We start from the raw sequence: 27,258 nt of genomic DNA, 5'->3' as shown, positions 1-27,258 counted from the left end.
ATTTGCATCGATTTCACTGGTTATTACCAAAAGGACTTCAGATCTTATTAATGCTTTGTGTAATTATCTTCGTTCTCTCCCTAGCACTAGTTGAAAGGGGTAAGCAGAGGTCCACAGCAGCACTTTCATCCAGCCCGAGCCAGCAGCTAGCTTCTGGACATGTCTCTTGTTTTCCCCTGGCATGCATGGGTTGCTTGCTCACCTCTGTCCAGGCACTACCACTTCTGCTGCACTTTGAGCTTTTTAGCAACTCTGTGAATCCATATATCTATGCAATAAGTCCTTCAGCAGAGGCTGCACTTAGAGAAGGAGGGGGTCACTGCTGGAAGGGGGCAGGGTCATTGATATATGTTACTGGAGTTACGGATGACCCTCAGACAGTGGGTTCTTGTCAGGCTAACCACATTTTTTTTTTTTCCAAAGGCTAAAAAACATAATCGTGTCTGGGTCTTCTGGCCTATCCCTGTATGAAATATTGCTATTACTTTCCCTTTTTCATTTTTATACCTTTGAATACTTGAAGATGGATATTCTCTATCTTTAATCACTTTGCCAAGCTGGAAGTATTTATATATTAAAAATCTACATTTTATATTTGTGACAAGACACATGAGCATTACTGAGCAAGCAGCAACTGCCAGAACCCACAAATCTCTATGTTTGTTTTACATCCAGCGAGCCGGGACAGTATATTTTATGGCATGCATTAACAAGATGGTCATCTGAGACTCCTCATTTAGATAGCAAATAGCCACCAAGTTACTGTTGTTTTTTTTAAATTATTTTTGAATGTGCATGAACTATTGCCTCAAAAGATCCCTGCATACATAGCAAGACTGGAGTAGAGAAATGCACGAAATCCACGAAAAGCTGCCCAGTCTGTCTGTAATAGCCAAAGCAGAGGGTATTCCATTTAACAGCACTTTAAAATATATATAGTGTTATTCTGAGCTTTAGTAATTGATGACTTTATAAAACTATTTGACAAGATACTGTTCCTGGCTCCACCACAGGCCTGTCTACCCGTGAAAGCTGATCTGACTGATGGAGACACAGCTATAAATCACAACAGCTAGCTTAAGTTCTTCTATGTGCAAACGGTCGTCCTCGCTATCAGGAACACATCCCTACTTATTTAAATCCATGAAGTGAGGAAAGTGAGGAATTTGGCAAGGAAACCCAACTTTCCTTGCCAGCTGAATCATCTGTGTGCTTCATCTCAGCTGCCAGGCCTCACTCCCAGGCCTTGGAGGCCCTTCTGCGCACTAGGCCTCACTGGTGTTTCTGCTTGAGGGAGCCATTACGAACACCTCCCGGTTACTGGGTTACTGGTTAACTGGAGCAGGATGGTCACCGTCTGCACCTCCTCCCCGCTTCCTGCCCCAGCTGCGGGGGCCAGGATGTTTGTCTTACCTCAGTAGCTGATGGATGCGGAGGTGACGGTTGTCGTGCTGTGCATGACACAGGCACCAAGAGGTCATGGCACCACATTTATTGTGGCCCTTTCCTGGATGAGAGCGTGTTTATTCCTCTGTGCTGGCCTGAGGTTTCGGGTCTCTTCCTGCTCTGTGCTGGGACATCTGCCACCAACTGTGAAAATGTTTTGAGGAAAAACTTGGACTCCAAAGTGTGTCCAGAATTGCATTGTGCTCACAGGTCTTGGACACTGACCTGGCAGATTTTTGTTGGCCTGCTCTAGACCGGGTATTTAAGTCCAGAAATGTACTGAAACTGGTGCTTTCTTGCACAAGGCTTTCCTGTTGCCATGAAGTGGTGTTTTGTCAATGAAAAAGAAAGGGAGGGATGGAATGAAGGAAGAGAGAGAGAAAGAAAAAAGAGAAAGAGAGAGAGAAAGAGAGAAAGAGAGAGAGAGAGAGAGAGAGAGAGAGAAAGAGAAAGAGAAAGAGAAAGAGAAAGAGAAAGAGAGAGAAAGAGAAAGAGAAAGAGAAAGAGAGAGAAAGAGAAAGAGAAAGAGAAAGAGAAAGAGAAAGAGAAAGAGAAAGAGAAAGAGAAAGAGAAAGAGAAAGAGAAAGAGAAAGAGAAAGAGAAAGAGAGAAAGAGAGAAAGAGAGAAAGAGAGAGAGAGAGAGAAAGAGAAAGAGAAAGAGAAAGAGAGAGAAAGAGAAAGAGAAAGAGAGAGAGAGAAAGAGAAAGAGAAAGAGAAAGAGAAAGAGAAAGAGAAAGAGAAAGAGAAAGAGAAAGAGAAAGAGAAAGAGGAAAGAGAAAGAGAAAGAGAAAGAGAAAGAGAAAGAGAAAGAGAAAGAGAAAGAGAAAGAGAAAGAGAGAAAGAGAAAGAGAAAGAGAAAGAGAAAGAGAAAGAGAAAGAGAAAGAGAAAGAGAGAGAAAGAGGAAGGGAAGGAAGGAAGGAAGGAAGGAAGGAAGGAAGGAAGGAAGGAAGGAAGGAAGGAAGGAAGGAAGGAAGGAAGGAAGGAAGGAAGGAAGGAAGGAAGGAAGGAAGGAAGGAAGGAAGGAAGGAAGGAAGGAAGGAAGGAAGGAAGGAAGGAAGGAAGGAAACTCCTTGTGTTGTATATTGTGATGAATTTCTTGTGTGTGAGAACAGGCCTTGTGTACTGTTAATCCAGGTATCACCTGATCACCTGTAGCTTCAGTGCACCTCTTACAGGAACGATTATTTACTTGACGTATGCTGTTAGCTATTCTGAAATTGCATTTTTTAATTTAAGTATATATATATTTTTAGTTTGCCTTAAACTGTGATTTTCCACATACTCTCTGACAATAGAAACTACCAGCTACAGGCTCTCTGGGCTCTCTTTGCTTTGTTATTCCTAATGTTTTGGATAAAAGGATTTAGGTCAAAGCAGAGACAACCTAAGTGCTCTAGTTAGGAAGTAACTGTACCTGTGAAAAACAAAATGGCCCTCACATTGCTCATTTTCAGCCAATCCTTAGGTATACCACCCAGCTGAGAAACAACCCTGGGCAGGTCATGGTGGGGTCATTTTAAAGCCAAATCAGTTCCCCCATCAGGCCATCTGTGCAGCGATAACAGCTGTTATAGCCACAGGGGTTGCAGAGTGGTCAGCCAGGCTGGGGAGAAAGAGGGAGCCTAGGGAGTGATAAGAAACATAGCAGTCAGACAAGAAACACAGAACCCTAGAGCTGGGCTTGCTACAAGTGCTGCCACCCTGGCTCGGTCAAGGAAGCTGCAGCACTGCTCCTCCTGCTTGTCCTTGGCCAAGAAGAGATCTGCTACAACACCTGCCCAGTGTTGTAACAGCACTCACCATCCTATACAGCAGAGGAGGGAATTAAAAAGCAAAGCTTTTTCCACTCATGTTTCAGCAGGGCAGTGAACCAGCCTAACCCTTGCAACCCAAAGAATGCTTCAGCCTGATGCAGTGGCTGGCTTTCTTCGAGCCCTGTGAGGAGGGGAGGTGATGCTGGCATGCAGCCGTGTTGGTAATTCACCTCCCTCCCCCGCAGGCTGGCTCAGAAAAACTTCTCAGGCATCTTTCTCTGTGCGTTCAGAAGGCAGTCAGGCTGGCTTTCCCCTGGAGGGAACAGGAGAGGGAGGGAGAGAGTGACAGATTGGCAAAAGGCGTGTTACACCTCCGACAGCCTATAGATGTATGGGAAGCAAGGTTGGCAAAAGGCAGCCTTAAATGTCCCTGCTGCCAGCTAATGGTGTCCAGTCAGGTGGGTTAGTCTAACAAAGACAGATAGAAATGGATTAGCTGTGCTAGAGCAAATGTTTTATTGGCAAGTAACCATTTGTAACCTACTGTGCTCTTCCACCCAGAATTTTCCTACTGAATTTCCCGACAAACCACTGTCCTAGCACCACCTAGTGTCCAGCCATATACTGGAGAATACAGTCAGCAGGGATGGGGATAAGCAAAACAGAGTTCAGAGGATTCTTCTTTTTTGTTGCTGTTTTTTTGGTTGGTTGGTTGTTGTTTTTTTGTTTCGTTGGTTGGTTGGTTCGTTGTTGTGTGTGTGGTTTTTTTTTTTATAATTTATTTGCTTTTGTTGGGCTTTTTGTTTGGGTATAATTTTTTGTTGTTTGTTTGTTGTTGTTGTTGTTTAGGTTACCATAGACTCCTATAGCAGTTCAGAAAAATCTGCAATTACAACAGCTAGACTATTACTTTTATCTCCAAATCCTGCCATTTTCTTAGCAAGATAGTCTTCTTTCAGATGTCTGACATCTCTCTGCACAGAAAAGGGCTGTAAGCAGGGACTGCACTTTTCAATGGGGACACTGAAATCCTCACTTTCAGTAGAAGTGTCTCTTGGCCAAACGAATGAGCACAGAGAGGTATCAAGAAAAGACTTCATGAAACATGCAGGTTCTTAAATGGAGGTGCTTAAAATTCTGCTGCTTACGGGCACTGGCTCATTTCCAAGGGGATGGAGCAATGGAGAGCTATGTGTGCTGCAAAGAGCTGCAAAATGAGACCATAGTGTGCCTGGCAGCATGAGCTGGCATGCAAAGCTACAGAAATTATTGCAAAGTGTCCTATTTCTTGTGAAGTCAGAAGCACAGCAAGAATGCTGGCATTCCCAATGCCAGTCTCCAAGCAGTGTGTGTATCATCAGAAGTCATTGCCAAACCCGAGTTTATTAAAGTTACAAAGCCAGGAATGTGCATTTTTAACCCTTCTGTTGTACTGCATGTAAGGGGTTAAGTCTTGCAGTTTGTTAAAGTAAAACTCTGTGGAGCAGACTAATTATCATACATACAAAATTACTAAAATCTGACAGTCACATGTCTCCTGGGACGGACAGCCCAAGAGAATAAGATAAGAATGAAGAAAAAGATATTCTTTAGGGAAAACTTTCCCAAATTTTCGATAGTTGTCTACATTGTGCTTTCCCTTCATGTCTAAAATTAGTCCCAGACAAGAAGAATACTTTTGATCCATGCATCTCAAGATCTTTTGTGTGTATATGGCAACACCACAGCTGTCTGCTTATCCTCTCAGCTGTGGACAGCCTTCACGTGGAGTTGCGTTAAAGCCATGAAGACCCTCAGTACATCCCTAGTCTGTGCTCTGAGGGTTTCTTCACCTTCTAGAGGACTTTCCAGCAGTGTTCACCTTCATGTCTGAAGGGAAGCCCTGCTGGCTGCCAAAACCTGTTCATTCTCACCACTTTGCCCAGAGCTCACTTTTCCCCAGTCCCTGTCCCGCAGAACAAGGGCAATGTGTCACATAAGAAACAAGCCCAGCTTGCCAAATATTTGGAGGCCACATTTGAAATGATCACTGCTTTAAAATGGCAGAGTGGAATCTGAAGAAGAAGAATTAACTTCTGAAAGTACCCCTCTTTGCTACCTTGGAGAGGAAGATAAGTAGCCGCATGAATAATATATACGTGCCCTTATGAAGAGATGGGATTTCTGATGTGCAGATACCCTAACCCCAGCAGCTGCTGAGCGTGACCATGCTGGCTGACACGAATGCACTCCACCTGAGGTTTGTTACTGCGCAAGTGAGATTGTTAAGGTTTCGGGTGAGGATTTTTCATAGCAGATGTTTTTCTTCACTTACCATTTGTTTTAATTATTCCTGATGTTTTGCCTATCAAACTGGAGGCTTCTTCAAAGGAAAAGGAATAAGCAGTTGTCATAACAACAAAGCTCTTCATTACCACAGGAACCTTTGACAGCTTTATTTAAAACATTAAAAAAAATTAAAAGAAAAATCCAACCAATTATTTTTATCAGTCTGATTCATGTTCTTCTTAGAAAGATTACAGTGTGTTCTCTAGCAGCTACACTATGAAGGAAGTATGGCATGAATATTTATTATAATGTAAACTTCAGGAAAAAAAAAGTGAGTTTGTTGTCTATGAGCTTTCTGTGGCTATAGCTCGCCTTGATTTCTCATTAGAGTGCATGAAGCAAAATTTAAAGGTGTATTTTTTTTTCTTTTTTTTCTAAGACATGAAGCAAAATGGTTACTGTATGGAATAAAAACACTGAGATAGACATTTATATGTTCTATTCAATTACGTCTTCCCTTTTTCAAGCCAAAAGCATGTTAGGAGCCTGAAGATAGAGGAGGAATGATCTGTTTGCTAAGGGGATGGGGCTCTTTGCAAAGTTTAGAACCCAATCCTGATTCAAATCTTCATCTTTCTGAAGCTGAAGGGGGAGGTGGGGGAAAGATGACAACCTCCTGCTCTGCTATCTTGCAGAAGAGAAAGCTGTGGGGAGGTGCTGCTTACTGCTTCCCCAGGCTACCAAGAGGAGAGCAGTTGACTGCGAGGTGCAACCTGCTGGGCAGGAGGAGGGGGCTGCCCTAGGGAGAAGAGACTGACTGGCCAAAGAAGAGCAGCAGTGAAAGCATCCTTGTATTTTCTCCACACAAGAGAGGCAAATAGCTCCCACTGCCTCCTGTTTGACTTGCGGACTTATAGTTGAAAGATACTTTTCTTGATTTCACATTCTAATTTTTAGTATGAAATAAAGGCTAAATGCCTTTCATCTGTTCAAGGCATTTTTAGTATCCTTAGCAAAAGGATTTTTCTACAGCAAAGTGAAGGATAATACTGGAATTGTTAAACTCATATCCCTTAAAATAAGTTACATTTGTCCTCACTTTGAACAGAGGTGTTTCTTGCTGGGCGTAATCAACAACTTAATTCTTTCTCTAAGCCAAGGAAAGAATGAATATCTGCAGAGACCTATCATTCTGTCTTCCATCCATAAAAGAGTATAAAAAGCAGCTGTTGCATTTATCTTAAGAAGATGATAGCTGCAAATTGCCTTGTCTCACAGGCACTTCTTCTGCAGATGTCCATAATTCCTCTGTCATGATGATGACCAAGAAAAAGAGGGGAAAATCCCAAACAGATAAGGCTGGACTCCCTTCCCACAAGAACAGATCATTTAACCTCAGTGATGTTTTGGGATCATCATGTCCAATGTTTTTTGGACTGAGATATTTTTACTTAATTTTTAACAAGGACTAGCTACACACAGAACTCATTTTATTCCTGAAAAAAGGTGATGGCAGGTGCTTTGTATATTAGTTTCCTTGCAGCCTACTTTATCTACCCACAAGTTGGGTTTGACGGCTTCACTCTGATGGGAAATATGGCTGTGACTCTCCTGTTACATGAGATGGTGTAGGGAGTTATTATTTAATTATGACAACTACACACATACAAGACATTGCATTAGGAAACACATATACACCATCTGCTAGATACCATGATTTAGCTGTAGGCGTACAAGAGCAGAGTCTTATGAGCATTAACTCTATTCTAGGAGACTATAAATGCAGGTCTCCTTGCACAGCACTGCCGAGGGAGGCATTCAGGGAGAGAACATTCCTTGATGATATAGTCATTACAGTTTCAGAAAGATGTTAATTTTTACAATAAATAAGTTTAATCCTTTTACGCAGATCGTTTTAGAAAATAAACAGGCCATTTTTATGAGCTACTTAGAGCTGGGGCTGCGATGGGATTTGCAGTAAGATCCTGCATACACTATAAATTGTAAGCAATTTTTAATTCCTGGGGAACTACAGAGGATCATTAGTTGTTGTTTTTTAAATAACGTATAGATGCAACATTTCTGTGTGTTTCAAAGCATTTAAAAAGCAGAAACATTGCCTGGTGGCACTAAATTGCTGATTATGAAGGAAAGAAGATGATGGTAATCTATGCACTCTGTGTTTTTAACACACAATATTTTTTTGAGTGTTTCTAGAGAACTTGAAAGGAAAACATAGTGTATGGGAGCTAGCAGAGGAAAGCCTGACCACTGGCCTTGGAAGCATGGGTTTCCCTTGGGTTTCAGGCTGGTCTCCGTGCTAGTCACCTCTCTAACTTCAGCTGAGGCTAGCAAATGGCTGGCCAGCTCTGGTACCTTTAACTGCTGACCCCACTTGTGCAAAGAAAGCAATAAGACAGCTTTGGACTCAGAAGAATATTGCTGTCCTGTCTTAAGGGGGCTGTGAATAGTAATGTATCATGAATGCGTGATTCTGATGTGAACTGGTGATTAATGTTTGCTGGAGAAATAGTGTGGCTGCTATCCTGAGAATAACAGAGATGTCTTTTTGATGAAGTATGAAAGAAATAAACAATATTAGTGGCCATAGAAAGTCATTTAATGTCTTACGGAGCAAATCTTGAGAGGATACTGCTTTTGCCTTCTGGCCAGCCCTAAGATGAATGCATTTACATGACAGTCTGTTTTCACACTAGATATAATATCATTTCCTGGCCAGACGTTTTCATGGGTTTGGTGAGAGTCTATGAACAAGCTGAATCACTCCATCCCCAAATAGTCGGGCTCTCAGGGGAGAAGTGGCCTGCTGTTTGGGCTGCTGCTGCTGACCTTACACCACGTGGGCTGAGCCCACTGATCTGCTGACCACCTGCCTGTGAGTCCTGACAAAGCTGTGTAGCCTGAGCCTCCACTCCTCTCTTGTAAATAAGCACATCTCATTTCCTTAGGAAATCTCATTTTCTCTTTAATGGTGAAAACAATGCTCAGGCACTGTGGAAAAGGGGCTCACACTGCTTCTAACAGATGACCCTGTGCTGCACGCAGTCATGCCATTGTGTCATTCCATCCCAGAAGCATCCTCAGTTCAGCAGCTACAAGTTGATGCTTTCACTCCCTGTGGCATAAAAGTTTCAGTAAGACTGTGTTCCTCTTCTCACTATCCACTAAGCCAAGCAGCTGTGCCTCACAAGTACAGGAAAAGCAAGAGGGAGTGTGGCTTTATTAGGGGAGCCTCAGGGAACTGCTGTGGCTCTGGCCTCTGCTCTTCCCCTCCAGGGGCCATGGTCCTGTGCTGCATCAGGCATCAGCCCTGGTTTGCCTGACCACTTCCAGATGCAGTGATAACTAATGCAAACAGAAGCACCAACCAAGGAGCAGTGCTAACAACCTAAACAATGAAACCAGTCCTTGAACAAACTGGCATCGAGCTGAAGCGCGGTTTGTTGGTGCCTGCTGACCCATGAACATTCCTGCTACGTGCTGAGTGAACAGCACTCCCTGCACACCCCTGTGCAGAGTGGCCCAGGGTCCCTTCAAACCCTGCAACAGTCCAAAACACTTACTTACTTTAAAAACATCATCTTCTAAACAAATCGTACATTATGAAAAAGAATGAGCAGATGAAAATATCAGTAGTTTTTTTTTTTATTATTTATGTTTTGTAAAGTAAGTAAAGGGGTTTTGTGGTTTTATTTTTAATGCATATTTTATAATGTAAATATAACCTGGGTGAGGAACAGAAAAAATGTTTTCATCATGAGGGGGACTGTAATTCCCAATTAAACAATGCCTAATAAATGTTGGTATTGTTCAGTCGCTGTGGAGGCCACCACTAACATCACACCCTGTGTAGGCCCCCAACGCTCTTGTTTGTTTCTAAAGCGATCAGGTCACACCACTCAGTTCCCCCCAATTTATTTAAATCTGTTACTTTATTTCAAGTGCTAATTATCTCTCACAACAAACAGAGCCTTGTCAGCTGCAATTACTGGCATTACAATAGATTATCAACAGAAAAGTGTGTCTTGAAGCAAGAAGTGTTGCCTTGGTTACCAACCCAAAATGCTCCTGGATTGCATCTGTAGCCACAATCTCCTGATTATACCTGAAATATTTCATGAGCAAGGCCCCTCTTTTCCTCCTCTATTAGTACAGCATATCATGAGCCAAATTTCACCCTATGGAGTTCAGATTTAAATTAAGGGAAGATGCAAGCGTGGAGCTGGCAGTGGGCTCTTAAAGGTGAAAGAGAGGGTTTACATTTTGGATGAATGGGTGGGATGTATTTTGTGCTCAGTGTTGGCGTATAAAGGAATAATTCCTCTGTCTTCACAAGTGTTATGCCTGACTTGTAAATGAGAGTAGGCTCTTGTCCAGTAAACCAAAGCAGGTGTGTTTATTAAGGCTGTTCTCCTATCTACCAAGCACTTTGATGCGCGTGAAGAGCTGGCACGAGCTAGGGAGCCTTGGACTGGATGTAAATGCAGTTTTCAGGATAGCTGCGAGATCGGGATTTGATTTGACTTGGCAGAAGAATAGATGTCAGCTGTGAAGGAAGCGTGAGCTCCAAGTTCAGGCGAGAAGTTTGTAGGTTGGGTATGTCGCTCCTGTGTCACACAGCCAAAAGCTAAAAGCCTGTGATTGCCTAAGAAATGTCTGCTTGTCTTTCATTCCATGTATGGTTGCTTAAAATAGGAGGGAATCAAAGCCAGTGGAGATACAATGCTTGAAACTTAGTGACCTTGTCATCTGAGCAAGGCATCAGGACTCTTCAGGGACGTGCATCAGCCTCTAAAGGGGAAAAGAGAAGGACTGGGGTACCTCAGTGGTACTTCCATGAAATATAGCCAAGTATAAACTAAACTGCAGTCCTACAAAGCATCTTTTATTTGGACCCCAGCTTTTGACTCAACCTTTTATAGGCAGTTTACTCCTTGCAGGCTTTCCAAAAACCTCACACTCCATTTTTGTGCACACACAGAAGCATCCTAGTCTTGAAACAAGCTGACCAGCTTGTTGCCTAAGCCTGATTCTGCCTAAGCCTAATCAAGATCTTCAAACAACATATTCATACATTTGCTCTCCCAGAGGAGTCTGAAAATTTTGCAAATAACAGCCAGATTGGGTAAAAAGTGATGTAATCCTCTGCTTTCATTTTAGTTCTGTCTTAAATGGGAGCTTTTCTGCTCTCGTATAGTGGTTCAGTGTTACGGCGCTCGGCCAGAAAGTGGGAGTCCTGAGCTGATTACCTCCCCCACCCGAATCCCTTTCTGCCATTTCCATATGTGTGCCCTCTTTGCCCAGTTGCATTTTCCAGCCTTCCTGCAGGAACTGTGCCACTATGCAGAAGAGAATCAGCAATGATTTGTGCCATAGCCAGTCTTGTAGTTAGGGGATTTATCTTGAAAAAGGGTATCCTGAGTTCCAGTCACAGCTCTTTCTGTATTTTGCCCCTGTAAAATCCATGCAATGTAAATACATTTAGTTCTAGGAGCATGCGCTGCGACCAAAGGTTCTCCCTCTCAAAGGAACGCTCTAAATAATCCAAAGAGCCACAGTCCTTTTGCTTATGCACACTCCTTCTCCTCTCTCTCCATCCCAATTAGTACCAAAGCTCTTTGGCTTTTCAGAAGAGGACTCTAGTGGAAGGCTGCCCACCCTCACACTGGGCTGTGCTAGGGCACATGAGCACACCTGTACACATGTGGTGTCAGCACTGGGCCATAGCCTGGTGGTTAGGGTAGGACATGTCGATCTGAGCCCCCCCAAGGTAGAGAAAAAACTTGCACCTGGATATACTGGATCTTAGTTAAGTGCTGTAACACTGCTAACACCACAGTGCCGAGCTCACGCAGGCATGTGGGTTTTGCAAGGTGAAATTGCACCCTTCTGAGGGTTGGATTCAAAGCCAGTCAGACACAGCTATGAAAACCTGATAATACCTCAGCTGGAGAGATAAAGTCCTGCCAGGGATAAAAAATCAGAGTGAAGGAGTGGGGACCAAACATAGACCTGCACAGCCAGTATCCAGCATGGACACACCATCAGAAGAACATCATTGTTGGTAGCACTCATGGCACATGTTTCTTTGGCTTAGTCAGGAATGAAGGGTACTGCAGTACAGGTCCTTCAAAGGTATGTTTTGGCTGCTTCAAAAATTAATTTATTAATTCTAAGTAAACAGAAATTTAAATAAAAGTAGGCTTTAAGGTAAAGTAACTAGGAGTGAGGGGGAGAGCTGGGGAGACACAGCAGCACAGAGAGGTCTGGACATAGAGGGAGGGATGGCTTTAAGGTTAGCTCATTATGCTCCTGCTACAATTAGATTCTGCCTGGTTTTTCCTAACTTAGGTTTTTGCACTGTCTTTGATAACACCCCCTCTGATATCCTAAATACACACTAGGGAAGTAATATAGATTAATTTCTATCAGCCCTTGATGTTTTATGTGCCTGGTAGTGCTCCGCAGCTCATAGGAGGAGGGCAGCTGACCCATGTGTGGTTTTCAGGACTGCTCACAGATGAAGTGGGCATAAGCAAGTTTGTGCCATTGTTTAGATGTGGTATTTGACTGGCCTCTAATGCATTTTGTCTGCATGGAGCCAGCACTGGAATATGTCTAAAAGGCTCCCCTACTGAAGGGCAACAGGTTTTGACAACCACCGGTGCTCGGAGGAAGAGCAAATGTGTGATTTAGACCATTGTTATGGACTTTTTTTTTTCACAAAGAGATTTGTCACATTGCAAAAATGTGAAGCTGCGTACAATAGGATGCTGGCTGCAAAATATATTACAGTCATACTCTCCTATTATTTAACAGTGTAACTATGGCTATTTACCAATCCTAGATTGCCAAATCATGGAGGAGAGCAAAACTATGTGAAAAACTTAGTATGTCTATAACAACAACAACAACAAAAAAGCATTCTAGCTGAGGCTATGTTACTACATTTTGTATTAAGAAATAAAATTGTATTAAGAAATAAATTTATTGTGTATTGTTTATGTTAGAGGTGAGTGGTTCTGAAACTGCATTTTTTGTTCTTTTTTTTTTCTTTTTTTTTTCCATGTAACAGTGAATTTCAGTGAATTTTGAAGTTTCAACAAGAAATAGGGGTCAGTTTCCTTAGGCAAGTTGAACAAATCATTTCTGACAATTTATTTAGGAGCAGCAATGTGGTCTTTTTGTAATCATACACCCAGCACCTAGAATAAGGTGTGCAAATCAATCTATTGTGTGCCTTTAAAATAAATGGATAAATAATCCCAGGTGTATTGGAAAAACAATAATTCCAGAACAGGTTTTGTCTTCTGTCAACAATGGAAGTTTAAAGGAGAAAGAGAGAACCACCAGCAATGTAAAAATAAGTGTAGTGTAATTGATAATTTTTCTGTCATCAACTAAAATTAACAACACAGCTCTGTGCTGGGGCAGAACAAAGAGAGTTACTCTGCCCCAAAAATTTTACAAGAAAAAAAAATTCAATTAAAAATGCAGCCAGGTCTTCCGATTCTCTTGTTTTATGACCCTCCTCCGAACATCCATTAATTTTGATCTTTACTTGCAATGCTTGCTTCTGCGTTCCTTGCAAGCCCGTAATTCCTCAGGCCAGTTACAGGATCAGGGGGCACATGAGGACTGTAGGACTGGGTCCTTGTTCTGTTTCATATCAAATACGCTCACTTCTCAAATGGGGAGCTCCTCCAGAATAGAAATAACTAATGATAGTGTGACTACTTGAAAGCCACATGGAGGGAGGGAGGGAAGAGATGCTATTCACTTCAGCAGTACAAATAAAGCAAGAGCTTTCTTTCTACAGGCATGTGTGGGAAGGGCAACAACAGAGCAATTACATGGTGGGTGGGAAAGGGGATTTTGTCACTTTGGCAGCGCTGACAGACAGAAATAAACTGCTTCTAGGGGGATAGCACGGTAAGAACTTGCACATCAAGAGCATAAGCAGAATTAAAATGGGCCCTTAAGGGGACTTATTGAGTTTTTTTTTTTTTCTTTCTAAGTGCCTAAGGCCCCTACTATTTCATTGTGTGCATGCCAAGAATCAGGAGAGGGGAGAGAGAGTGAGCAAGTTACATCTAAACTAGTAAGAAACAGTTTGACTGCAAGAACATGATTTCGGCCAGCTGTTCCAGATGGGGGGAATGGCACATTCAGTGTGTAGGGCCTGGGATGCGAGGGAGCGAGGGAGGGAGTCACGGTCAAGAAGGCAGCATGGAAAAAGTCTTCCCTTATGCTTGGTTTTTAATAAACGAAAATAAATTGAAAACTTCTCAAAGCAATAGTGACATCCATCTCCTTTTTTTTTTTTTTTTTTGTAATATAAAACCAAATTGAAATAGCCTGAACGTATATGCACGGCATCCGAGTTCCCTCTATCTGTGACAGACTTTTGTCAGCAGATATGACTGTAGTATTCTTATTCTTTCTTGATTTTCCTTTAATTCAGTATTACTCATGAGGGCTGAAGGCAAAACCTGCTCCAGGTGGACTGGAAGAGGGGACCAAAGCATACTTGTTCTGTACCTACATCTGCAGAGTGCTGTTGGTCTTCTATGTGACTTAGTAATATTAACATGGGTTACAGGAACAATGGATGGCTGATATGCACATTCTGATCATGGAGATGGTTTTGCCTCTTTTTCATTTCTTTCTGTTAAAAAGAAAACAACCAGGGATATCTTACCAGCACAGGTTGACATGGAGAGTTGCAATGCAATCATTCCGAATTGGCAACAGCAGATGCAAACAAAATATAAGAAATATAATGCATGAAAAGCATAGGAATATGTTCACACACAAGTTCATTCCACCCATCTCTATCCCTTATGCTCATCTCAGACGGAACCCCCTGACATAGTGAATCCAGCAACTTTCCTCTCCTTTTCCTCTCCAGAAGAAGTGATGGAGGGGATATCAGCCTTCTCTTTAATGTTGAGTGCTGTGAAGGGCTGGGTAGTAGACTTTCCCTTCACATGTAAAACTTGTACTGCTATTTCATGGACACCAGATTTCAACCAAGTTTCCAACATTCAAGTTTGAGTGGATCACCATTTGGCAGGGCCAAGACCGGAAAACTCATTACACTCTTTGCTTTTAACAGCAGGCTGTGCTGCCATGGAGCACGCTGCAGCTGAAAAAGAGTCAGCCTGCCTTCAGCAAGACAGCCTAGAGATTTTTTAGATGGCAGATGATTGGTGATGTCACATAAAATTGACAGCTTCTCAGACAAAAGGAAGAAGCTTGACTTAATGAGTGCCATGGGTGGGTGTATAAGCAAAGACTTTTCTAAGAATTATCATTACCTGGGAAAGGCAATTTTGAGCTGAATTGACATTCCAGTAATTAAGGGCCAACGTAGAAAATCTTGGTCATTATAACTATTTAAATTTCCAAATTGCTTAGTTTAGAATTGCTTATGGTTGAACTGCTACTGACAGCTCCATCACTTTCTATTCTCAGCCAGCTTGATTGGCAAATAGATGAGGTCTGTACCACACATCCGCGGTTCCATCCTAGTACCAAAAATCACTACCTGAAGCAAAACAACGAGCACAAACTATGGTCAGATCAAGTCACAATTCCAAATTTATATTCACTTCTCGATAGTGTATTTACATGTTGAAAGGGTCATTGGGTGCCAGAGTCTTGAAAACAATGGTGCAGGGTGTTGTAGCATTTTAGTTTTTTTAATTTACTTTATTGGGGTGTGTTTTATATCAGACTACTTGGAATTCTCTCATGTAACCTACACTGCTGGGCTAATACAAAAAATCTTTTCCTCTGTGTAAACATGCTTGGGTGGACAATGCTTTTCAAAAGGCTAATGCTATTTTGTGGTGGTAAAAACTTTTTCCAGTGAGAGAGACATCTGGAGGAGGTTGCATTATGTCTTGAAGCAACTTTCCTAATTTTGAAAGTGAACCACTATACTGCCAGTTGTTTTAATTCTCTTGTCATACCAAAGTCAAAAAAGACCAGGAGAGAGAAACCATCTTTTTATTTTAACAATTTAGAAGACTTTGCGCATTATTCTGCAAGGATGAAGGCACTGGATCTCTTTTAGCTTTAGCATGTTGGCCTCTTCACACCCCCCCGTCCCCCCCCGTAAAAATGTATTGACTTACCATGTACTTTGTTCTACCTACTTAGAGGCAATTTTTTTTTTAGTCCCTCTTCCTCTGTACTGTCACTTTTGATTCACAGTTGCTAAGCGTTGCAAAAGCTCACCAGAGGGACACTCTCATAGTGTGATTTGCAAACTTTGAAATAACACCCACCAGCAGAAGCACCATATGCTACGAAGTTGCACAATAAACTGACAGCAGTATTTCATTTATAATTTGAATTTCCAAAAATGTCAGCATTTTTCACATCAACAAATGCTCTCAGCTTGCAGTACATGACTCTCTCCTCTGAGTGGACATTAAATTATGTTAATCCTACTAAAATTTCTGCAGACTTTATTAATGACAACCACATTAAAATCAATTCATTTTTACTGTAGTTACATGTGGTTTAGAGACAAAATGGATCTGTGAATTTCTGAATGTGTAGCTAAGTCGTTGGGTTTACATACTATACAAACATATATGTAATTTATGGTGTGTGGACTTTGTGGCTCTCTGTAACACTGATAATCCAGTGTACTCTTTTTGATAATAAAATAAAGTACCAAGGAATATTTTTTTAATCAATCAAATGCAAACTTCACATAAAACACAAGCTGTTCCCTTTGTGGTTAATTTTCATCCAGCTGCACTTAAGTACAACAGAGCCAGCAGAGAAAACTACTTGGCAACACTTCCTAATTAGGGGACGTTAATTACAGCTAAATACTATACAATTTCTATGTTATAAGAGTTCATCTAAATCAATGTTATTATGGTACTAAAGGAATTAATAATGATTTCATACTTAGAGGCTGTTGCCAAACTACCCATTAGTTCAGAGTTTAAAATGACTTTACAATGAAATCTCTAAATCTGCATTACACTGGAACATTCACAGACGATCACACTTGGCACTTCTATTATGTATTAATAACTGTGCCTGATGGCATCCCTTTGTCATGCTGTAGTGTTGATGGGGATGGTGAGAGAAAGAGAGGAAAAGGCCCCAGGAGACAAGGCATATATCCTTACAAACTGCAAAAGTGAGATCTCTCTTCAAGAACGGAGTTTGGTCCATTGGGAGATTTGATGCAGACTTCACGAGGGCACCAGCAGACCCACTACAAACACACAGATACTTTGCACACAAGCAGCTCACATTCCAGATCCGCAATACCAAACTACGGGCACGTAGGGCTGTGCAGTGGGATTGCAGTCCCTAAATTCATTGAGGTACGTGGCTGGCTCCAAGGCCACCATTTCAGATGTGCCCCTCCATTTAGTGTGGAGAACTTATGGTGGAGCTCATGCATGCTCAAATGTCCTTCAGGGGACACAGTCTTGTTTTAAATATAACACAGTGATTAGATCACTCTTTATGCATCTTCCATTTCTAGCAGCATCTGTCTTGTTGAAATTATGATTTAGCATTTCTAAATCAATGCAAATTAAAAAAAAAAAAAAAGGAGGAACATAAGGCTACTATGCAGATGGAGAATTTTGCTCAGGTTAGTTCTTATTAAATAGGGATCCGCAGGTGCCCACTGCTGTCAGAGCAGCCACTGCTCGGCAGCCCTGTCAGTAAAACTGGAAGAGAGATCAAGAGCAGACTATAATCACAGAACAAACTAACACCTGGTCTGCACAGGGGTGTGGATGCTACTGAGTTACAAGCTGCAGTGGCTTATCTCAGACTTCACAGGGAGGAAGCCTGAATGGCTTAAAGACTTCTTTGTGCTCAGTCAATTTGCAACAACTCTAGTTCCCTTAGCACAATTTGTACAATTTACAGTGCTCTCTCCCTGTGCTGCAAGAGCTCATTGGTCTTCTCCCCATCCAGATTACTGCTACCCTGGAAAACACTGAGCTCTACACTTCATTTCCAGTGCCATAAGGAACTTCCCTCTTAGTGTCTAGCTCCATTTTATCTCATTCTGCCCCTTTTATTCAGTGTGATGGAAGATGCATCAAATCAATCAAAATGCAACAATGCATTCAAACAGATACCCTCATTCTGGCTTTACAACTTCATTGGTTTATTTCTTAGAAATGGACAGAGAAAGATCAGTGTTGTTGCAGGGAAAAGCTGCTCAATTCATATGGTTTAAAGTAAATCAGGATCAAAGCAGTTTATTGATTCATTAATGACATGTAATTAACTGGCAATCAGTGAACTATATATCCAGGGTCCATATCAGCAACACAAGAGAGAAACTACAATGAAAGATTCTTACAAAATTAAACACTGAGAAATTCAAGAAAGGCCTTCTATAAGTAATCCCCCAAAGCTTTAACCCCATCGCCTTCCCCTCAAATCCACAGTGATGTGTCCCCAGAGGGTGAGGAGGCACCCCATGTCCCCACATGTTGTGCCCCGCACTTTTGGTCCACTTGTGGCATCTGGCAGGGAGGAGGCAGCACAGACCCTGATGGAGGTGGGGATGCAGTGGGACCGACGAGGTTTCAGCTGCTGATTCGTAGCTTGCCTCTCTCACTCACAATACCACTGCCATTCTTTGCATAGGCAGCTGAGTACTGTGCCTGCAAACCACCATCTTTTGCCTCTCAGTTATAGTGAAGTCACTTTTTGTTTAAGATAGTGTATCTGTGTTAATACCAAAATAATATTTTAATAAAATTTTTAGTAATGTTTATACTAGAAATACACTAAGTACTGCATCTTTTGCATATGGAGCAAAGGGTTGACTTGCAAGAGACTGCTATTTTGATAAGAATACCTTTTGCTTAAGAACTAGTCTTCAGGTTATTTTTCAAGTGTTATTCTAAATCTATGTTATAAAATGTTTATATGTGCACTTCGGAGCATGGTTATGGTATAGCTGTAAAAGAAGGAAAAAAAAAAAAACACAACTGGTATCTTTTCGCATACTTAAAATGTCAGAACCAATTTGCTGTTCTGTCACCCTCGGGCTGTGCAAAGCTAATCCTCAAAACCAGCTGCACACTACTAAGTGCACATATACGCACCAGCACTCAGTGCATTTCCCCGGTGCTCGCCTCCACACCTCGCGCAGTCACAGGCTGTCCCAAGAAACTTGGAGCAAAGCAGAGTGGTTCTGTCACCTTAAGGATGTGAAAGGAGATGTTCCTATGACAATAAAAGCATTCCTAAGTGCACCTCCAATCATAAATCATTTTCAAAATTGCTCCTGGCTTTTTAATTTCTTTCATTTGTAGGATTTATAGCACACTGACATGCTAGAATGTTTATTCTGTGGTCTGCCCATCACGTGGAGCACCATTGGCACAACACCAGGCTTCAGCCTGCATTAATCTAAACCTCTGCAATGATCATTTGCGTTTTTAATAAATGACTGATAATTGTGCGTGTAACTCTGATAGTGATTAAAACTATCATCAGTACAGGGTGCAGACTGTTTCAGCCTTTTTTCATGGCTATATGCCATTCTTTTTAGTATTGCCATCACAGAAACAAAAAGCTTCTTGTTTGAAAATTATTTATGGAGTGATGCAGAGCTTTATAAGATTTTCATACACCACTCTGTGAGCTGGTATCCTTTTGGATTAGAGTGTACTCTCAATTTCAGCTCATGGATGAGAACTACTTGATTTCTCTTCATAGTTCTCAGCTCGAGAAATATCCATGAATATGTATTGCATCTTTTGACATGCTCCTTCATGCTGGCTTTTGGGGAAGGCTGCGCAGAATCTCAGAAGTTAGAGACAGAGTGGACCCATTAGAACATCCACTCTGCCTGCATCCCTGTACAGGCTTGCACCTTCTGAACGTAGTTGTCTCCTATTCAGCCAGGTCCCAGCCGAGGGGCTTCTGCTGTTTCCTTGGTGGGCTGCCCAACAGCCTTGCCTAACTACTTACAGAAAGATTCATTGGTACTCACTCAAAATTTTCTGCTTGTTATTTTTGCATGGTGCACCTGATATAATCCCGATGTTTTGTATCAAACCGTTCTCCTCCACTGTTAGAGTTCACATTTACCTCCATCGGCATACTATTTCCTATTTGCAATTGTGTGACATGTAAGGGTCCTAGTCACAAACCACAATATTGCAGCAAGTGATGTGCAAAAACAGAACAAAAAATCAATCCCTGCCTCAATGAGTTAATTGCTCAGATGAATTAAATTTACATAACACACAACATGCAACATGGAAGAAATGTTAAGTTTTCAAAGACAAAGCATTTCAACGTTACAAAACACTAGCACAAAGGTTGCCCATGCCACTGTATCTCAACCTCTGTAAATGCTGTTTTCAGTGACAACGTTGTTCTTTGGTCTGTCTGTTGCTTTTCCAGCCATTCCTAAAACGAAATTCACAGACAGGAGATTAGGTCTGTGAACCATTTTCTTTTGGTCTCAGTATTGCTCCTTTCCTGACAAGGCATCATGATGGGCTCACTCTCCCTCATCTTGCCCGGATCACCTCGCTCTCGTTCAGCTGCCACTTCTCATTTCTCATCTTCCAAGGCATCTTCCCCCCACGTCTTTCCTTCTGCTTTCCCTGCTTACACTTGCACTCACTGTTTCCTTTATTTCCCATTAGCTCTAACCTGCACCTGACTTACTGTGCCAATGTCTTTCTCTTCCTCTAGTTTAGCTTTTGGCTGCCATTTGAGTTTTGCTGCTTCCACACTGCATTGCTCCTGTTAGCATCACATACTCTACAAATGCAGCAGAAGGCAGGTGGTGAGGACAGGAGCCCTTCTCCCCTTTGCCATGGTTCACGTTCTGAAGCATGGGAATTTAACAGTGTGAAATCATCAAAATTTCTAGGTGCGGGCTGCAAACCCCCAACCCACTCCACTTTTTTATTCAGCTTCATTTTTTCATTCTTTTTTTTTTTTTTTTAGAAGAAAGCTCAGCTGAGGAAGATAATCTACCTAGAAAATTGCAGTCCATACAACTAGCTTGCCAATGTCACAACTGGAGCATAATGGAGAAAATAATGTTTATGATTCTTAGCGTAGCCTCTGCCTATAATACGTGTAGTTTCTGAGGATTCAAAGCTCTGCTTGTGTTTTGCTCATGCACTTCACCACCCTTTTCTGGAAACATAGCCTATTGACCAATTGCAGCATGTTCAAACATCCTAGCAGCAATTAACTTACTTATCTGCCTCACCTGTCACATGCATGTCTAAAAATCTGCCTTAGCATCTCTGAGTTTCTGAATGTTGTCAGCAAAACCCAGAGCACTGAGGTATTCTAAGGAGCCATACATTTTTGTTCTCTGTGTTGCACCAGTTTTACACCCCAATGAGTTCAGGAGAGCAGTACAGCAGGAAATTAGGCCCAAAGTACGTATACAGGTTTAAATCTGCTTGTGTTCTAAAGCACTTGTAACACACTGCTCTACAGCCCTCTAATGGAGAAAATGGCAGAGACGCTCAGGAAAATGAAACAGAATTAGCGCTTAACAAAGAAATCTGCCCTGGAGGAGGCAACTTGGAAAACACATGTTCATTTAAGAGTGGAGGGATATTTTCTTGTAGGTGAAATGACTTTTGTTCATTCGTTTATTACTCTGAGCAGAAGGTAATGCGTTTTCAGTGAGTCACAGGGGTGGGCAATGAATTGCATGAGATCAGCAGAAAGAGCACAGGTGAAACCTCCTGGAGGCCCCAGCGCCATCGTCCAAGGCCTGCTTGGGGGAAGTCACTGCTACTGGGGACGTTTCTCCAGGTGTCTCACAGAGACAGTCTCACTGAGGCTGTGGGCAGAGGTGACACGTGTCCAGTGAGCAGCCTGAGAAACCTGGCAATCCTCTCTGAATGCTTTCTACAACTCACTAATACAACCTGATTTGATTGCAGTCCAACACAAGACATTTAGCAGAGGACTCCCATGCATTGTTAACGTACCTGTTAAACCCCAACAGGCTGGGGGGGAGTTGTTTCAGGTCAGGTCTCTGTAAGGACGAGCTGCTCCTGCTCATCAGCGTTTCTCATCACAGGGGATCTGTTTTGGGACCTTCCCTGGCATTTTCAGGACAAGCCCAATAAAAATTTTGGAAATTGGGAAAACAGCTCTGCCTTCAGTCTGCTGGGGATACCTTTTAGGATGCCCTCTACTTCTGTCTCAGCTGCCTCCCCATTAGCTTAAGTGTCTGAAAGAAATAGGAGTTGTGGGAATTTGTACAAGATAACGGTAGGGAAAAGTAATGATATTTTTCTCAAACACTGTAGGAATATGCCCTCTCTGGATGCCATTGAATTGTTCAAGTATGTTGGAGACTCATATTGAAATGGTAGCCAAAGATATCTGTCATTTATGAATAGTCAAGAGACTCTTCTTGCAAGTTGAGGCATTAGTCATAGCTTGCAGGGCTTTTTTTTTTTCTTTCTTTCTTTTTTTTTTTTCCCCCCCGTTTTAAACCTCCATCCCACGCTAAGGAATAAAGGAGCAAACCGTCTAAAGATTATCCTCGTTTCATTAGCAAATCTGAACAAGAGAAAATACCCATGCTAGCACACCAAAAAATATAGTGGCTCCCAGTCCAAGTTCAGCACATCTTCAAGGTGTTTATTTAAAGCTTCTTGAGCTTCATACAGGTGTAGGCCAGGTCAATTTTCAGACCACAAACTTCAAGGAGCCCTTACGAAGCACCATTAGCAGAGGAGACTTGGTATGGCAGTGTTTTACAGGGTGGCACTTGTATTTTCATGGATACTTGCCATCTGCAAGGACCAGTGTGGTCTGGCAGCCACATGGGGAAAAACGTTTGTGTAGATGTTCCCTGCTCTGCTGTCATCAAACCCTGAAACAGCTTGTTTAAAAGGGTTGAAGAAACTAAAACAAAGTCCCTGGTGCCTAGATCTATAGTTAGAGGGGCATTACTGGATAATGTGATCCTACCAGATTGTAAGGTTTGTTTTTTTAAAACATTAGAGGACTTGCCAACCCTGAAGGGACTCAAAGGAGGATGAAGAGGAAGAAACTACCTGGATATGCAGCACTGCAGATTTAAAGCTCTAAGTCCCAGAGCTCAGCACATGCAGTGCATCTGTGTAACATCCCTGCTGCTTCTGGGCTTCACCCTGAGAATTGCTCAAGCACTGCGTACCACCAAACATCCCCCCTGCGCTCGCATTAGGCTTCTCTTTATGTTCAGAGGGAAACAACAAAAGTTCCCCTTTTCCTTTACAGCTCTTTCACTTTCCGCCTAATGAAGGTGGAATATAAAATGTTGAAGGAAAAAGCAGTTTTTCCCCTACAGTAGAATTTCCTTTTCAGTTATTTTTAATCTGACATCTGTTTTAACATGCACTCATACACTACATTTATTTTTTTCCCTCCCTTGTGTTTTATTATTTACCTCCTGTTCCAAAGAGATCACAAAAGATTATGCTTCCGTGAAGCAGTAACAGTGGTAGCAACGATCTCTCATACTTCTTGTGACTTCTCTTTTCACCCGTTTTCCCTTTGTCTACATCTTGCTGTCACTGCCCTCCCAGAGGCCTTGTTACAGTCACTACCAGATGGGGCGATGGCATTCATGTTTTTTGGAATTGGACAGATTTGTGCTAACTAGAACACAAAGCCTTTCTTGTTCAGAGCCCAGATAGTCACTCTTTGTTCTAGTTTTGCTCAGGCCTTTCAGTACATGAGAGCAAGAAACCCCACTCTGCCTCAGATGATGCCTGTGCTTTGAAGAAAGCCCAAGACTGCTGAACACTGCAGAAAGCAGCCAATACTGAGATGTGGCAACCTTTAGCCAGAGCTGTGATGTGAAACCAAATGTTTCATTTCCCTTGGAAATGAAGGTAACATCCTTAATCAACTTAAGTGTGATTAAATTAAATGATGGAGAATATACATTCTCTGGCTTCTCCTCAGAAGCTGGTTGCTTAGCTCTGAGCATTAGGGGCAAAAAAATATTCTCGATGGACCAGTAATTGCTACAGACAAATTTAGCACCTCCCAGTCCTGCAGCCAGGCTGGTAACCCTTGGGGCATCTTCTTGGTCAGCAAGACCTTAGGCTGGTCAGCAAGACCTTAGGCTGGCTTGTCCAGCCAGCAGGCACAGCAGTGCGCCTTGTCAGACACCTCCTGCAGCGCATCTGCTCTCTGGGCTGCGACAGCAACAGGAAGCCGTAAACTGTGGGATCACCAACCTAGCCTTGGCCCTGACCTTCGCGGAGACATGGGAAGTAACCTAGTTTTTTGGTTTGCTTGTTTGTTTGATGGTTACAACTAGTAAATAGAAGATAACTCATGTAAGTCTTTGCATACAAACAGATCTCATGCTATTAAGTGAAATGGAAAAATGAGCTTATCAAGCTTTCCCAAGATTCTGGGAAAATCATCATTCATTTGGGGGTTTGGCTTTATACAACACCGTACTGTAGAGAAATGACACTTACCTCTACTAGCAGAGCCTAAAAAGTTCCTTTGTCTAGTCCTCCCACAGAGAAAGCAAGACTTACAAAAACAAGCGTAATAAATTTCAGTATCACTTACTTGGTTTGTTGACATCCATTAAAAGTCCTTTGTTTTCATTTTGTCTAAGGAAGTAGTTCCAAACTGATGCTTTTCAGTTCAGTGTTTTCAAATGTTCCCTATGAACTGGGAGATCTGAAACTGTTATGCTTCAAGAAAGCTCTGCTTCCAGAAGACCACATTTTCTGCAATTTCCCAGAATTAGCAATCCACAAGATGTCCCTAGTGCTCAAACCAGAGCCACTTAAAATTACTAGACACAATAGCAATGGTTAGAGCATCTTGTGGGCACTCCTTGTATCAATGTTAAATTTTATTAAAGGATATTAAAATAACTGTGTCACACTTTCTGTTGCTATGTTGTTATTGTAGGTCCTCACAGAAAGTGAAGAAGCTGTAACCTGTACAGAACATACGAAGTGTCTCCACAATATAGCTGGATGGAGCCTGATGGTCACCCATCCCTTACTTACTCTTCCCTTTAAAGATGTGCAAGGACTGTAACCTTTTTTGATGCTTCTTTCTTTCTTTCTTTTCTTTCTTTCTTTTTCTTCTTTCTTTCTTTGCTTCCTTTCTTTTTCTTTCTTTCCTTCCTTTCTTTTCTTTTCTTTCTTTCTTTCATTCCTTTCTTTCTTTTTCTTTCTTTTCTTTCTTTCTAAGTCTTACCACCCCTCAACTTACAGTTCAAGCTCTCTAGGATTCTAATAAAAATGGTCAACTGGTAATTTGAGTTATGATGTCTTTGCATATTATAAATACTTTTATCCTTGGTTGCCCTATTAAATAAGAACTGACCAGATGGACATTTCCCTGTCGTTTTCTCCTGGGTAGGTTGCATCTAATTAAAAGCAATTCCCTCCCTCTACTCCTACTGCACACTTTATATATCATCCAGATGTCAGCACTGGTAATTTCAGCAAAAGCACACCAAGACTTGGATAAAAGTTGCTGTTTCTATTTTTTTTTCCCCCCAGAGGAGGCAGGGAGCCAAAGTTCCAACTGAGCAAAAAAAAATTAAAAGTAGATCAGCTTTTTCTGTCTCAGTAGCATGTGCTAAAGTATATAATGTATGTTCTCTGCTTCAGAAAGGAAATGAAAGAATGAACTTATACTACCAATGAAATAAAGATATCAAAGTATTACTTGCCCCAGCTGATATGCATGCTTCACATATAATTACTATTTAATATCTTTGTTTCCTACAAACAAGAAAAAAAGCTTACCCTTTCTCCCAATTCCCTCTTCTTGTAAATAAGTTTATGCAGAATATTCTAGATTTGCAGTTTCTACTTGACTTTTTTCTTGAATTTATTCTCTTCTTTGTGAAGTAGTTAACAAAATGAAGCTATTTAAAACCTAAATGAATAAATGTTATAAAAATAATTAGTATACTAGACTGACTCGCATCAAACATATGTTATACTCTGAAATATATTTAGATGTGAGTGCATAATTGCCTGTTCCTTTTCTAATGGCCTGAAGCAGAGTGCTAAATCTGAATTTTTCTCGAAGTCTATTCAGCCATGGTGCACTGCCCCCTCCTTGGTTACTGATTTCAGGTCCCCATCACCTTCCACATGCTTTGTGCAGCAGATACAACCAGCTGCAGTAGTCCAGATAAAGTCTCAATTCTTCTCTGACAAAGGGAAATAAATAGCAGCAAACAGGCAGCCACAATGGGAAAGACAGAAGAGACAGCAGTGGAAGTGCTGGTCAGGGCGAAGGGCAGCATTGCAAGCACGAGCCCAGAAGACCACACGGAGAGCACTTCCAGATCCCCATGGGTGCAGGCATACGTCCTGCTGCCAGTCTCTGACGTGAGCTCTAAATGCATCTCTAGCTCTCTCATGGGGCCAGCACTAGAATGAGCACCAACAGTCCCATGGCCCTGCCCAGCCTCTCCCCACCCGCACACCCATGGGCTCAGGAGCCATGCTCAGATCGGCACGGGTGTCAGGTACGTTGCAGGAGTGCCGGTCTCCAGCCCTGCCTCTGCCTCCTGGGTGGACCTTGGACCTGTGCTGCTGGACTCTGTAATGCTGAGAAATCTGCTTATTCCTCAGCAAAACAAAAACAAGAAACAAACAAACAAGCAAGCAAAAAAACCCCACCCCAAACCAGAATTGTCTTTATTGGAATATGCTTACAGATTCTGCTACCCCCACCCCAAAAATAAATCACTGGTTTCAACATAAATGATGCTTAGACAACTCTACTAGGAATCCAGCTTCTTCCAAAACACTGGATGGCTTGAAGCTGCACAGTATTTCAAATTGTTGTGTTTGTAACAAAAAAGGAAGCAAACATCGGACTTTCAGAAAGCCAAACCTCTCCATGTGCAGAGGGAACCTCTTCCCACCAAAGCAAACCAACAGCAACAGTCCATGTGTACATCAAAACAGAGAGGGAAAGGTAGCCGAAGGGGTGCATCAACAGAAATACAAATTCTCCTATCAATTTCGTTAATCAACTCATAGGTCCCATGAAAACAGTGAGGATGTTTCCAGAAGTACTCACATTAATTAGGAGGCATGCTTGGACCTTTCTCAATTTTAAGAAACATTAGAGTCCTTCCTCTAGAAACTAAATCATCTCTACAGAATAGCTTGTGTGATCACAATGTCTAAAAGACAACCAACAAAAAAAAGTGAACTTTGCAAGTGAGGTGACTCTTTCTACGAGAGAGGCATTGAAGTACAGTCTAAACGTTGACATGACTGGAACTAAACAGCAGCAAAAGCCCTGTGACGTGGCTGGGAGGGCATGGCAGAGGGCCAGTCTGGCAGGCAGCTGATGGGAGGTGACGTCGTACAACAGACTCCATATTCCTGGAAGTTCAGCAGCAGAATTTTACTCTAAACATGCCAACAGGCACTGGACTTTTTCCTTCAAGAAACTTTTGGGGAGATCAGAAGGCAAATCCTGTGGCAAAAGAAGGCAACTTTCCATGAAAACAAATGTGAAAACAGCCACAGCTCAGTCTACTGAGCCCTAATTTGCTGTGTTGAGACCTAAACCAGAAAAAGCTTGAGAGCCTTGGGTGAACTACTTACTGGGAAATGAAGGCCTATTTTTAGTACTAAGCACGGCATATAGGATTATGATTTCTGTATATGTTGCTTCTCTGTTCTTTTTTCCTGCTCAGTTTTCCTATCTGTCCAATGTGTTTTATAGAGCGGTAGCGACTCAGGTGGTTTAACC

At 42.0% G+C, this 27,258-nt stretch overlaps 2 protein-coding genes across 2 annotated transcripts in view; one reads left to right on the top strand and one right to left on the bottom strand.

Annotated features, from left to right (window-relative positions):
• SLC15A5 (solute carrier family 15 member 5) overlaps positions 1-26,619 on the top strand; it is an 83,090-nt gene extending 56,471 nt beyond the window's left edge. Inside the window, exon 12 of the mRNA XM_080583731.1 lies at positions 24,430-26,619. Coding sequence (XP_080439857.1) covers positions 24,430-24,561 — 132 coding nt within the window. The 3' untranslated portion in view covers positions 24,562-26,619. The remainder of the gene's footprint in view (positions 1-24,429) is intronic.
• Positions 26,164-27,258, bottom strand: part of DERA (deoxyribose-phosphate aldolase) — a 55,252-nt gene continuing 54,157 nt past the window's right edge. The window contains exon 10 of the transcript XR_013947960.1: positions 26,164-26,979. The gene's annotated coding sequence lies outside the window, so the exon portion shown is untranslated. The remainder of the gene's footprint in view (positions 26,980-27,258) is intronic.

Source organism: Anser brachyrhynchus (assembly GCF_964034855.1).
Source record: "Anser brachyrhynchus genome assembly, chromosome: 1".
NCBI lineage: Eukaryota > Metazoa > Chordata > Aves > Anseriformes > Anatidae > Anser > Anser brachyrhynchus.
This window is presented reverse-complemented; position numbering and strand designations above follow the sequence as displayed.